The 13,947-nt window shown below is 41.6% G+C and overlaps 1 protein-coding gene across 3 annotated transcripts in view; it reads right to left on the bottom strand.

Moving 5' to 3' along the window:
• Nucleotides 1–13,947, bottom strand: part of ABCB4 (ATP binding cassette subfamily B member 4) — a 237,629-nt gene that overhangs the window by 93,872 nt on the left and 129,810 nt on the right. For 2 of the 3 annotated variants that reach the window (XM_066240430.1, XM_066240434.1), the window contains exon 1: nucleotides 4,095–4,194. The exons of the other annotated variant lie outside the window; for it this stretch is intronic. In XM_066240430.1, coding sequence (XP_066096527.1) covers nucleotides 4,095–4,169 — 75 coding nt within the window. In that variant the 5' untranslated portion in view covers nucleotides 4,170–4,194. Of the gene's footprint in view, nucleotides 1–4,094; nucleotides 4,195–13,947 lie in introns of those variants that run through there. 3 annotated transcript variants of the gene reach the window in all.

Here is a 13,947-nt window from a genome sequence, read left to right as displayed (position 1 = left end):
GGCAGTGATCCCTCCAACTGTCTCCCAGGCTCCCTCAGCTGAGCCCACAGAAGCCAGGCTCCCAGAGCCTTCAGCAGTGTGGAGGGAATGGCAATGAATAAATACAGGAGGACAAAAGGAAAATATTTGGCACCTGTTTCAAGATGGAAGAATCCAACAACTGGCAAAAGATATTTTAACTCTACCATTTCCTGCCTAGTTGTGTCTATTTCTGATTCCTAAAATACATTTGAAGAGAACACGTATTATGTCAAGATATTGCACAAAGACAATATGATAGAGACCCAACCATCAGGTATGCAAAATAGGTGTAAACACAGAGAAAAATAAGCAAATAATTAAAATACAGTGTGAAACATAAACATGGAGAGTATGGAGAGCATATAGAAGTTTGGCTCAAAGAATTTGCATAGCTAACTTATGACCTTAGCCTTGATATGCAATGGTAGTATGTAAAATGGCTGGCTAAAGTAGCCCTTCTGGTTTAAATACAAAAATTTAAAATATATTGCAGCCTGACCGGTGGTGGTTCAGTGAATAGAGCATCAACCTGGGAAGCTGAGATCCCAGGTTGGAAACCTCAAGGTTGCCAGTTTGAGCAGAGGATTATTGAAATGATCCCATGGTCACTGGCTTGAGCCCAAAGGTCACTGGCTTGAGCAAGGGGTCACTAGCTAGGCTTAAGTCCCCCAGTCAAGGCACATTTGGGAAGTAATCAATGAACAACTAAAGGGACATGAATGTGAGTTGATACTTCTCATTTCTCTCCCTTCCTGTCTCTCGACTCCCTCTTACCCTCTCTAAAAATAAAATAAAATATATTGCAACTTAATATTATCTATTAATAGCCAATAATAACCCATAATAAAAAATTTAGCTTTACAAAAAAAATTGCTCTCAAAATGAAAGCATATGTGCCTGACCAGGTGGTGGTGCAATGGATAGAGCGTCGGACTGGAATGCAGAGGACCCAGGTTCGAGACCCCAAGGTCACCAGCTTGAGCACCGGCTCATCTGGTTTGAACAAAGCTCACCAGCTTGGACCCAAGGTCGCTGGCTCGAGCAACGGGTTACATGGTCTGCTGAAGGCCCACAATCAAGGCACATATGAGAAAGCAATCAATGAACAACTAAGGTATCGCAATAAAAAACTAATGATTGATGCTTCTCATCTCTCTCTGTTCTTGTCTGTCTGTCCCTATCCCTCTCTCTGACTCTCTCTCTGTCTCTGTAAAAAAAAAAAAAAAAAAAAAAAGGAAAGCATATGCAAAGACAGATTCATGATGCTAACTTTTGTGGAACATCCAGTATTTTGTAGTCAGCCTTCAACACTTTTTTTATTTCAATATTATTGACTATATTCCCTATGTTGTAATTTTTTTCTTTAATTTTTTTTCAGTTACAGTTGACATTCAATATTGTATTAGTTTCAGGTGTATAACATAGTGGTTAGACTTATATAATTTACAAAGTGATCTCCCCTATAAGTGTAGTACCCATCTGGCACCATACATAGTTATTGCAATATTATTGTCTCTGTTCTGTATGCTGTACTTGACATCTCCATGACTATTTTTTAGCCTATTTTTACTTCTCAATCCTTTCACTTTTTTCACCCAGTTCCCCAAACCCCTTCACATCAGGCAACCATCATTTTGTTCTCTGTATCTATGAGTCTGTTTCTGTTTTGTTTGTTTATTTTTTAATATTTCATGTATAAGTAAAATCATATAGTATTTGTCTTTCTCTGTCCAATTTATTTCACTTAACATGATATTCTCTAGGTCCATCCTTGTTGTCACAAATGGTAAGATTTCATTCTTCTTTTAAGGCTGAGTAGTATTCCAGTGTATATATGTACCACTCTTCTTTATCTTTATCATAATTGTCTATTGATGGCCACTTAGAATGTTTCCATATCAATAATGGAATTATATAAATAAGGCTGCAATAAATGTAAGGACACATATCTTTTTGAATTAGTGCTTTGTATATCTTTGTGTAAGTACAGTACACAGAAGTGGAATTGCTAGGTCATAAGATAGTTCTATTTTTAATATTTTTAGGAATCTCCTTACTGTTTTCTGTGGTGGCTGTACCAAATTGCAATACCACCTGCAATGCACGAGAACTCCCTTTTCTCCACATCTTTACCAACACTTGATATTTTCTGATTCATTTATGACAGTTATTCTTGATGGTGTGAGGTGATGGTATCTCACTGTGATCTTAATTTGCATTTCTCTAATAATTAGTAAATTTAAGCATATTTTCATATGTTTATTTAGCTTTCAATACTCTCAAACACCCTTTTAAGTATTTGTTCTCACAGAGGAAATCTATAACTTTCTTTTCACTTTAACCCAACCATTGCCATTTTGACATATTTCTCTTTAGGTTTTGTCTGTATTCACATGTTCCAGATGCTAAAAAATTTTACACCATTTTTTTGTCTAGGGAGGTAGAATATTGTGGCCATAGGATGTTTCAAATAATTTAGGCAGTCTCAGCCATCTTGGTTGGAATCAGCACTTTCTGAAGCAATGTAGGAAATCCATGGATATATCCTGTGTGAATAATCTATTTAAACTCTAAAGTATGGGAATAGTGAGGCCATTGCCCACCCTGACAGACATGTCTTGCCTAAGAGAGAATTAAAGAGGGACAAAAAACTCTTTTGGAAATAAATTATTGTCATACTCAAATTCTGGTAGAATAAGAAGGCCTCAGCTGCAAACTGATTTCATTATACAACAAAATATGAGAATTATAATCTTGATAACACTGTTTATTCTTCTTTCTTTTAAATAAAAAAATAGTAATCTCCTTCCTTCACCTTGCCTTTTCCACTCATCCCCAATGAATAGTGTGAGTTTGTGCCTATGATTTTAGTACATTGCACCTGTGTCTTGCAGTTGAAATGCTCTACCACTAAAACTCTCTTGTTGATTGTCCACATGCTTAAGAGTAGCAAGGTAGGTTTCTAAACTGTTCTTTTATTCCTTTACTTATGGTGGTTGTAAAAGGATTATGTTTTTATCTTAATAATGAAAGTTTAAAAATTTAAATGTGGTTTATTTTATAATTATCTCACCATACATACAATTTTAGGAATGTGGACATTCTGAAGTAAGGGATATCTCAATACTCTCACTATTTCAAATAAACCACTATAAGAATAAAAATAAATCTGTCCTGGTACATCAGGCCTTTCAGGCTCAGATTCTACTTGCCCTTCCAAATTCATCCCTGTGGTGCCTAGCACTCAGTCCTTCCCATACACAACACCTGAAATGCTGACCATGCCAAAACACTGAATTCTAGCCTTCCAGACTTTCTATACTGCTCTCCACTTTGCTATTCTTTTTCTACTGCCCATATGATAAGTAGATACTCAGTTCTCCAGGGAGATTTTTTAACCCTCAAACTACTCTCAGAAGTGGCAACTGTCTTATTGGCTCCTCAAGAAGTCTTGCATCACGGTTCCAAATATATATTACTAAAGGTATTTCTTGTCCCCTAAACTGTGAGCTTCTTGTCTTATCATCATGTTTCCAGTACCCAGTCCAGCAGGGACAAGATTATTGCTAAATGAATAAACACAAAATAAAACTTCCTTTTTATGCAAGAGAATTGGTAGACCAGAAGAGCAAGAAAAATACAAAGTGAAAGGAATCAATATATATTTTTGCTTATATTCTGTGTATCGAGAAGCATGCTAAAAACTTTATTATAATATTTAGTACTCAAGCCTGACCTGTGGGTGTTACGGTAGATAAAGCATCAACCTGGACTACTGAGGTTGCTGGTTTGAAACCCTGGGCTTGCCTGGTCAAGGCACATATAAAAGTTTATGCTTCCTGCTCCTCCCCCCTTCTCTCTCTCTCTCTCTAAAAATGAATAAATACATAAAAATCTAATATATATATATATATATTTATATATATATATATATATATATTTAGTATTCAAGTAATCCAAAGATGTAGCTACTGAAATCCCTGAATTGCAAATGAAGAAATAAAGGCTTAAAGAAAATAAATAACTTGCCCAGAGTATCATACACATTAACAAAACTGAAGCCAAAAGAGTACCTGGGATTTTCTGACTGGAGAACCTAGGTGCTTCTCTATGCGCCAAGCAACAGTCAATAAGTTACGTTCAAACATAATCGCCCAGTGGAGAAAGTGAAAATGTTCACGTTCCAATTCAAAGGTCAGTTTTTATTATGACTCAAACTGACTCTTTTGAAAGAATCCAGGTGACAATATTTCATCATGTATCTTTGCCTCTTGCACATATCTGTGTTCATTCCTGCTTTTCTGTTTGATATTCTGATTTTTCCAGAATCCAAGGGCAGAGCTCTTTCACCTTGCTATCAGATGTTCCAAATGGAACAAAGGACAAGAGTTGCAGAAGGTGCTCCGTGAAAATCTTTTAATCATTTTTAAGAGCAAAAATCTCTCTCTCTTTTTTTTCACTTAACTGATATTTTTATTGAGGACTTTCCATATGCCAGGAATTGATAGAGGTGTTGGAGTACAATGGTGAACCAGGTGCCAACCAAGACACTGTAGTCTAAAGGGATATTTTTGAAGATCAAGAGGGTTACAGTAAGTGAAAGTCCATTATAAGGTCTGGAAATAAGAAAGGATATTGTTTACTCTAGTTATCAATTGGCTGAAAGCAGTGATTTTTAGGATCCTGTACAGTTCCTTCAATTAACTGGACTTAGCTGGGTAATTCTTATCTAATGAGGGTACAGCCAGGTGCTGACTGGAACTGTAGTCATCTGAAGGCTTGATTAGGCTGATGTCTGAGATACTCACCCATGTGGCTGGCCCTTGCTGCTGGTTGTGAGCTGGGGGCTCAGTGGAATCAAGTCACATGGCCCTCCCCATGTGTCTTGGGCTTCTTATAGCATGGTGGCTGCAAGAGAGAGAGGAGTCATCATATTGAATAGTTCAGGATCTGGTTCTCAGATTAAAACATTCCTGAACTCGTTTTGTCAGGCAGGGATCCAAGATGAAAGAAAGCATCTCTCCTTACCTTATCAGGTGTCTCATGCCACTCTGCCTTGCTCAGCTAGCTCCAACCACAACTTCCTTCTTTCTATACTTCAAATGCTCTTTGAACAACCTGTTACTTCTACCTGAAATGCTACCCCTCCTGCCCTTATAGTTTGTCTTCCCCATTCCCACCACTTTCTGGGTAACTCCTTCTCATTTGTCAGATGTTAGCCCAAATAATCACTTCAAGAGAACCAGCCTTGGATGTGCAGCTCAGTTGGTTAGAGTATTAGCCTGATACACTAAGGTTGCAGGTTTGATTCCCAGTCAGGTCACATACTGAAGTGCGGTAACACCAAAACCCTGACCATAGAACGAGTTTTGCAAGATTTGCAGATAAGTAAATGAAAAGAGTTGTGTAAAACCATAATGTTAGGCCATAAATGTTCCCAGCTATATCCGGGCTTAGTAAAGCCCTCAGGATAGTATTTTGCAAGATGCTGCCTCAACAGACTTTGTCAAAGGTCAGTCAGATAACTAAGCACATCCTTCTTTTTGTAAAATTCTTCTCTGAGCAGTCACTCCCTAGATTGTTCCAAAGATAACTGTAGCTTAGGAAAGCCTGTTTCACTTCTGTAAAACTGCTTTGGCTAGGTGCTCACCATCCCCCTACCCTGCTTCTTTTTTTTTTTGCCTTTAAAAGCAAACCGCTGAGTTTGTTCGGGGCCGCATGATTTGAGTATCTATAGTCCCCATGCGGTCACTGGCTTAAAAATAAAGACTCCTTAATTTGACCATTTAATCTTGTAGTGAAAGAGTTTGTTTCCTCCCTGTCCAGATATAACATTTTGGAGGCCCCAGTGAGATCATGTCCTCTCATTTGTCTTTGCCACACACAAGCAAGGACACCAACCTCCTTGGTCTGACTGCCGGGAATAAAAACCCAGCAGGGGAGGCACCACCTGAGACATTCCAGGGCCCCGCTGGCCTTTTCTGGGCTGGCTGAGTCAGCCGCAGACAATCGGCATGCCCATCCACCCATTTGGTGTCATTAGGAAAGTCTACAGAGGGTTGTAGAGCAAATTTGCAATTTGCTCAATTTGTAATTTGTTTGTGGCTTGCCGTCTGTAACTATTGTGATCAAGGATTGGATGCAATTGCACTCACACAATAGGCTCTCCAGGGCCAAGGTGTTGGTGGAGAGTTTGCATGCTCTTGAGAAGACATTTGCAGGGACAAAGTTAAGTTCCACCTTGAGCTTCCTGAGACATGTTTGGATTCGCTTGTTTATCCTCTGCTTTTTCTGTCACTTTCATTTATTTTTACAAACTATCCTAGAGGATCTTTATTTTCAAGGGTCCCTGTTTGATTTTGCTCCTGGAGAGATCTCATTTTTCGCTTTTGCTTTCTTATTCTCTCTCTACACCAAAATCCCTGAGTGAATATTGTGTGAATAAGGAGCTTACATGCCTGTGCTTGAGTTTCCAGTTTGTGGCTCCTCATGGGGCATCCCCTTCCTTTGTACATCAAACTTTGTCTGAGAGCTCTCTGCCCTTTAGTTCTCCAGAGTACAACCCAATGGGGTTGTTTTTAGAAAACTGGCACAAACCTCAATTTTTGATCCCTTTCATGATTTTAGGAAGCTCATTTGTGCTAATATTATTTGTAACAACAGGGGAAGGGCAAAATAACAGTCAAACTCCTCTTGAGTGTATGCTTAAGAATTTCAAAATTAGATTTTCTGCCCTGGCTGCTTGGATCAGTGGTAGAGCATCAGCCTGGCGTGCAGGAGTCCCAGGTTTGATGCCCAGCCAGGGCACACAGGAGAAGTGCTCATCTGCTTCTCCACCTCTCCCCCTCTCCTTCCTCTCTGTCTCTCTCTTCCCCTCCCGCAGCCAAGGTTCCATTGAAGCAAAGTTGGCCCGGGTGCTGAGGATGGCTCTAGTTGTGGCAGAGCAACACCCCAGATGGGCAGAGCATCGCCCCCTGGTGGGCATGCCAGGTGGATCCCAGTGGGGCATATGCGGGAGTCTGTCTGACTGCCTCCCCGTTTCCAACTTTGGGAAAAAAATTAAATTTTCTAATAATTATAATAAAAAAGTTGTCTAATGGTACGTTGAAAACTCTCTGTAAATTAAAGTGGCCAACTTTTAGAGCAGACTGGCCAAGTCAAGAATTACTTGACCCAGAGAAAGCAGAGGCAGTCTAGAATACTGTCACCAGGCCATTGTCCCTGTGATCCATGTACACCTGCCTGTGGGGTGGGGTGGGGTGGGGTGGCTGGGCTGAAACAGAGCATAAGCAGGAAGTCAAAGTGGCAGCCAGAGCTGTGCCACCTCCATAGTATTCGGCCTGGCAGGGTCCACGCGGTGCAGCGGCTCCTCACCCACCAGACTGTGGTGCCTGCCACCTCCCCCTCAGGCACTGGGAATACCAGGCACCCCAACCAATTACCCTATATTAATGATGGGCAACGAACCCTCCTTCTTGGTGAGGAACCATTGAGCCACTTTACCTGCAGGTGTTGTAAGGTACCAAAAACTACACAATTAATATTAATATTTTAAGAGGCTTGGAGAACATTTTATTAATTTGGATTAAGGTGTGCAGAGAAATTGTGAGAATAGTCCCTGTACTGTGTGATTGGCATAACCAGGATGGCCCTTGGCATTGTATTGTAAATGCAAAGGAAAGGAAAACATGGATCCCCAGACATTCCACCACATCTGTGGGGAAAGGGGTGAATGGCTAGTGAGGTGCAGGAAGAGAAAAGCCAAAATAAACCTTTTCTTATAGCAATGAGCCACTTGTGGGCATTTGTCCCCACAGAAACTACCTCTCCTATGTAAATGCATGTGGTTAACATGTGTGACTCTAGACAGAGAGATGGCAGATAAACAGTAGATAATATAGGAAAGCCTTTTAATATGTAAAGAGACATCTTTCTACCAATGTGTCGATTTGTAAATTTTTTCTCCAAAAGGATGTATGGCTTGCAAATTGAACATGGTCCTATCATGTTAAAGGACATATGACTATAACCAATAGTGGTAAAGGGCTCCTAATTACAATTTTTGCTTCTGTACTTCCCACTTACAAAACTATAAAAACTAAGTAGAGTAGAACAAAGGGCCAGTACGCTCTCCCTCAGACCTCTGTGGGAGTTGCCGCCTCTTGGCCAAGCTAGACAATAAAGCTTTGATGTGTAATTGATGACTTTGTTTGTGTCTTCAATGTTTCGGGTCTCTCCGGATTAGGTTTAACATTTGGCTCAAAAGCTGAGCCTAGTAATTAAGACAAAAGATTTTAGCAGCCAGGTCAGTCAGGGTCATTTGCATTTCTAAACAGCCTCCAGTTTTACAAACCACCTGGAGGAATCCCAGCTGCCAATCCACAGAAAGTAGGTTGAATACTTCAATCATACATCAGATTGTTTTAACCCCTCCTTTCCCCCATTTTTAAAAAGGATGTACTGTATTTTGCAGAAGTAAAGTTTTTGTTATTAATATATAATTATGAAAATGAATGTGAATATGTTTATATTGTGCATATGTAAATAATATATTTTACTAGTGTTAAGCCAAATTCAGAGGGACCCAAAACATGAAAGACAGAAATAAGGTCCGTAGTTTACACATCAAAGCTTTATTGTCTAGCTTGGCCAAGGCAGCTCCAACAGAAATCTGAGGGAGAGCGCGCTAGCCCTTTGTTCTACTTAGTTTTTATAGTTTTGTAAGTGGGAAATACAGAAGCAAAAATTGCAATTAGGAGCCCCTTACCACTATTGGTTATAGTCATATGTCCTTTAACATGATAGGACCACAGTCAATTTGCAAGCCATACATCATTTTGGAGAAAACAAAATTTACAAGCGAACACAATGGTAGAAAGATGTCCCTTTACATATTAAAGGCATTCCTATATTATCTACTGTTTATCTGCCATCTCTCTGTCCAGAGTCACACGTATTAACCACACTCATTTACATAGGAGAGGTAGTTTCAGTGGGGACAAATGCCCGCAAGTGGCTCATTGCTATGAGAAAAGGTTTATTTTGGTTTTTCTCTCCCTGCACCTGGCTATCCATTCACCCTTTTCCCCACAGGCATGGTGGAATGTCTGGGAATCCATGTTTTCCTCCCCTTGCATTTACAATACAATGCCAAGGGCCATTCTAACTATGCCAATCACACAGTACAGAGACTATTCTCACAATTTCTCTGCACACCTTAACCCAAATTAATAAAATGTTCTCCAAGCCTCTTAAAATATTAATATTAATTCTATAGCCTTTGGTACTTTACAACACCTGCGGGTGAAATGGCTCAGTGGCTCCTCACTAGATGTTTCATAGAAAGAATTTTTTCTTAATCTGTTTTGTTCTTTATTCTTTGCTTGTGTATATTTGTCAAAGATGTTTCTAGTGTAAAATTTAAGCCTGCCATTTTACCAGCATTATTGTAGTTAAATGATTAAATATAGACAGGAATATGCATATAGTTTTCAGTATTAGTTCTAGATAACACTAAATTAACTACTGTTAAGTATAATAAGGTCAGTTATCTGAAAAGGAAGAAAGCCTGAGTTAAGCAGAAATCAGTGTGCTTAGAGGAAAGATTGTCCAAAACTGAAAGGAAATTTTACAGTCTTAGATTTAAAAGATACTGTCAATCAGCCCATCTTTGCCTTCAAGTGAAGTGACCCAGAAGCAGGCATCTTGGAACAACTAACCTGGACCAGATTACCACAGGACTTCAAGAATTCACCAACCCTCTTTAACAAGGCATTACATCAGGACCTGTTCACCTTCTGCCAGAAGCATCCAGAATGCACACTCTATAGTACATAGATGGTTTGCTTCTATCACACAGATCAACCTTGCATTAAATTTGTTTCTGCAAAAACAAAGGTAAGCTGCCGGAAAGCCACTGAGGGTCTTTTACAAACACAACAGGCTCTGAGGTACTGAATGTCAGCTAAAAAGGCACAACTCTGCACTTCCAACATAACCTATCTAGGCTACCACACTGAGGTGGGGAAGCGTACTCTCTCCTCCAGCCATATATCCTTCGGATCCCAACCCTTCTTGGAGAAGTTGGATACTGCAGGTTGTGGATCCCTAGGTTTCAGAGATAGCCAAGCCTTTGTACTCCTGCACAGCAAGAACCCAAGAATTACAATAATTTGGACAGATAAGGAACAAGAGGTTTTTGAGACTCTCAAAAATGCCCTCCCTAAGGCTCCTGCCCTGGCCCTGCCCGACATTACAAAGCCTTTCCAGCTTTTTATTCATGAGAGCAAAGGAATCTTAAAAGGGGTCCTGACCCAGACACTAGGGCCATGGCACAGGCCTACTGCTGACCTCTCCAAGCGGCTAGATCCTGTTGCATCTGGATGGCCAAACTGTCTCAGAGCCATAGCAGCCACTGCCATACTAGTGAGAGAGGCTAATAAATTGACCATAGGGCAAGAACTGTTCCTGACAGCCCCACATGCAGTAGAGACTTTGCTTAAGGGGACTCCAGAAAGGTGGATGTCTAATGCTAGAATCACACAGTATCAGGCTCTGCTCATCGATTAGCCTTGCATTAAGTTTGTTGAGACACAGGCCATTGTAGCATGCATCGGATACGAGAACAAATGTCGGAGACTTTTAGGAGTATAGATGTTTCTTGATTGGCTAGTTTAACCTGCAGGGGTGAATTCCCTGATGTCCAGAGACACCGTACTCACAAGGAGTTGCAATGGGAATTGCACCTAGCACTTACAGCTAAGTCTTTTTATAAGCTCAGCAAGCAAGCAGTTCATAGAAGCAAATGTGGCAGTTAGCTATTGGCTAATTCATACTTATGTAGCATAACAACCCAAATATGGAATGGAATTCTTCAAAATTCTGCAAGTGGTCAGTGAGTCAGTATCTTGAACAACCTAAATACGTATATTGTTATTGTGTGGTCAGTGAGTCAGTATCTTGAACAACCTTGGTCATGGCATTCCTAACAGTCAGGGACAGGACCTGCCTGTACACTTAAGTTCCCTGTTCTGTTAGTGCCTTGCCTACATCCTGTTATTTTAAACATTCTGATCTTTTCTTGGTCTTTACAGCCATCAACCCATTAAGCCTGATGCCTGTCAAGGATCCTAGCATCCCCTTGCATGACTGCTCTGAGGTACTAGACTCTGTTTAAACTGCAAGGCCAGACCTCACTGATAAATCCCTAGCTGGGGTAGAAGAACAGCTATTCACAGATGGTAGCAGTTTTGTCTTAGACAGGGTTTGACATGTGGGAGCAGCTGTAGTGACTCTTGATAAAGTCATCTGGGCCCAAGCCTTGCCCCACGGGACCTCGACTCAGGGGGCAAAACTTACTGCTCTCACCTAGGCATTGACTTGGGCCAAGGGAAAGAAGGTTAACATTTACACTGACATTAGGTATGCTTTTGCTACTGTTCATGTTCATGCAGCATTCTATAAAGGGAAAGGATTTCTGACGTCTGCTGGTAAGGACAATAAAAACAAAGAAGAAATTTTAGCCTTAATAGAAGCCATTTGGTTACCAGACACTACAGCCCTTATTCATTGCCCAGGGCACCAGAAAGGAGACTCACTAGAGGCAAGAGGAAATTTGGCAACTGATCAAAAAGCCAAAGAAGTAGCCCTAAAATCAGTAGGGCCTTTAGAAATTTTAGTAACTTTACTGGAACCCTTGTTGCCAGAGGCTCCTTTTTACAACCAATTAGAAGAAGATTTTGCCAGCAGGAAAGGGATGACTAAGAATGAGGAGGGGTAGTTAGAAATGCCAGACCAAAGACTTTTATTACTTGCAGCCCTAGGCAGAGAAATTGTCAGCCTGCTACATTAAGCCACTCAGGCCAAACTAAGCTAGTAGAATTTAAGAAAAATTACTCTATGCCAGGCTTAGAATCTATTATAGAAAGGATAGTGTCCAAGTGTTTAGTCTGTACTCAAGTGAATGCTAAGCAAAGTAGAGAAGTTGTAAAAAGAAATAGGGAAAGAGGAACTTTCCGAGGAGAACATTAGGAGATAGATTTTACTGAAGTAAAGCCATTAGCACAGGGATATAAGCACCTATTGGTTTTTAATGACATCTTTTCAGATGTCTTTTTCTACTAGAAATGAGACTGCAGTAACAGTTGTTAAGAAATTGCTGTATGGGAGAGACAAGATGGCGCTGGAGTAGGCAGACGTACCAGCATCTACCTCCCAGAACCAAAGTGGATTACAAACTAATTTTATGAACTATCATCTGGAAAAACCAACTTTGGACTAAACTAAGAGGACTCTTCAACCAAGGAACACTGAAGAAGCCACACCGAGACTGGTAGGAAAAGCAGAAATGCAAAAGGGCTGCCCAGCTCCTCGGAGAGAACGGCAGCAGGGAGAGACTCACGTGGCAGGAAGTGAGTTTAGCAGAGGGGAAAGGGTCCTGAGCCCCAGGAACAGAGCCCCAGCCTGCAGCCCCAGAGCCCAGAAGAGGTGTAAGGACAGTATTTAGCTGGAAACAAGTCAGCATACTGTTTGTGAGAGAGTCTGATTTCTCAGACCCAGGATCCTTCTTAAAGGGACCGCACAGAACATCTCTCTCAAAAACAATCACCTGGGGCTCCTGGGGATGGGGGGAGAGAGGAGAGGACCACAGTAACAGGAAGAGAGTGTAATCTAGGAGGCATAGGGAGAAACATTTTGGGAGATAGCCACCCTAACCCCTGGGACGAGTCACTCCCCAAAGCTGAAGTGAATATTTCCCCTAGAAACAGCAATACCAGCAAAGGGAAGCAGGAGAGCAGCCAAACAAGCTCCCCCGCAGCATTCAGAGTAGAGTCGCATAGAAGAAGGGAGCTTTCAGGTCTACAGTAGAGAGTCTTAGGGTCCGAGCTGCAACGCCCCCACCCACGCGGCTGAGGGCGCACCGGCGAGCGGGCGACAGAGGGAGACAAAAGCTCGGTTCTGCTGGCAGGGGTGGAAGCCGGCTGGCCACCACTGGGCTCAGATGTGAGCTCAATCTTGCCCGGCTGGGGAGAAGGGGGCATGCAAAAGCGGTCAAACTCAGCTGCCGGCAGCCTGTAATCCAGCCTCCGGGAGAAGGGTGGGAATCCCGGAAAGGGTGGAGACCAGCCCCGGAGCAAGGGCAGAGGAGCACAGCCCTGCCTCCCCAGTGCATCCCAGGCTTGTGATCTGATTTGGTAGCCGACTCCTCCTGCGGCGGTGGAGCCAAAAGCCCAGAAGAGGCAGAATTCCGCTACTGAGCTGAGCTTGGGCACGCAGCCCTGCTCGGCAGTAGAGCCAAGGCTAGCAGCTGTTCCTTGAGTGGGATCCTCCTGCAAGGGCAGGGCAAAAGCTTGGAAACAGGGAGACCCGCAGCGGAGCAAAGGTGCTCGCCAGTGCCCTCAGGACCGAGCATAACATCACACACAGGGGTGGGGCAAACGCCAAGGCCACCAAACCTTGTGCACCCGAGCACGTGATCACGGCCACTCCCGTGAAGAGAAAATGCGGAGGCAGAGAAATACAACACAAATAAACCAAGAGGAATCCCCAGAAAAGGACCTAAGTGAATCAGATATAACCAAATTACCAGATGCAGAGTTTAAAATAACGATTGTTAGGATGCTCAAAGATATTAGAACAACCATAGATGGCCATTATGAAACCTAAACAAAGAGATAACAAATATAAAAAAGGACATTGAAATAATAAAAAAGAATCAGTCAGAAATGACAAATACAATATCTGAAATAAAGAATACAATGGAAGGAATTAAAAGCAGGATGGATGAAGCAGAGAATTGAATCAGTGAGTTAGAGGACACAATAAATAAAGGCACGGAAGCAGAGCAGAAAAAAGAAAAGAAACTCAAAAAGTCTGAGGAAACTCTAAGAGAGCTCTGTGACAACATGAAGAGAAATAACATCCGCA

This window comes from Saccopteryx bilineata, chromosome 7 (assembly GCF_036850765.1).
Source record: "Saccopteryx bilineata isolate mSacBil1 chromosome 7, mSacBil1_pri_phased_curated, whole genome shotgun sequence".
In the NCBI taxonomy this organism is placed as follows: Eukaryota; Metazoa; Chordata; class Mammalia; order Chiroptera; family Emballonuridae; genus Saccopteryx; species Saccopteryx bilineata.
Note: the sequence above shows the minus strand (reverse complement) of the source record. Positions and strands in the feature narration are given on the sequence as shown.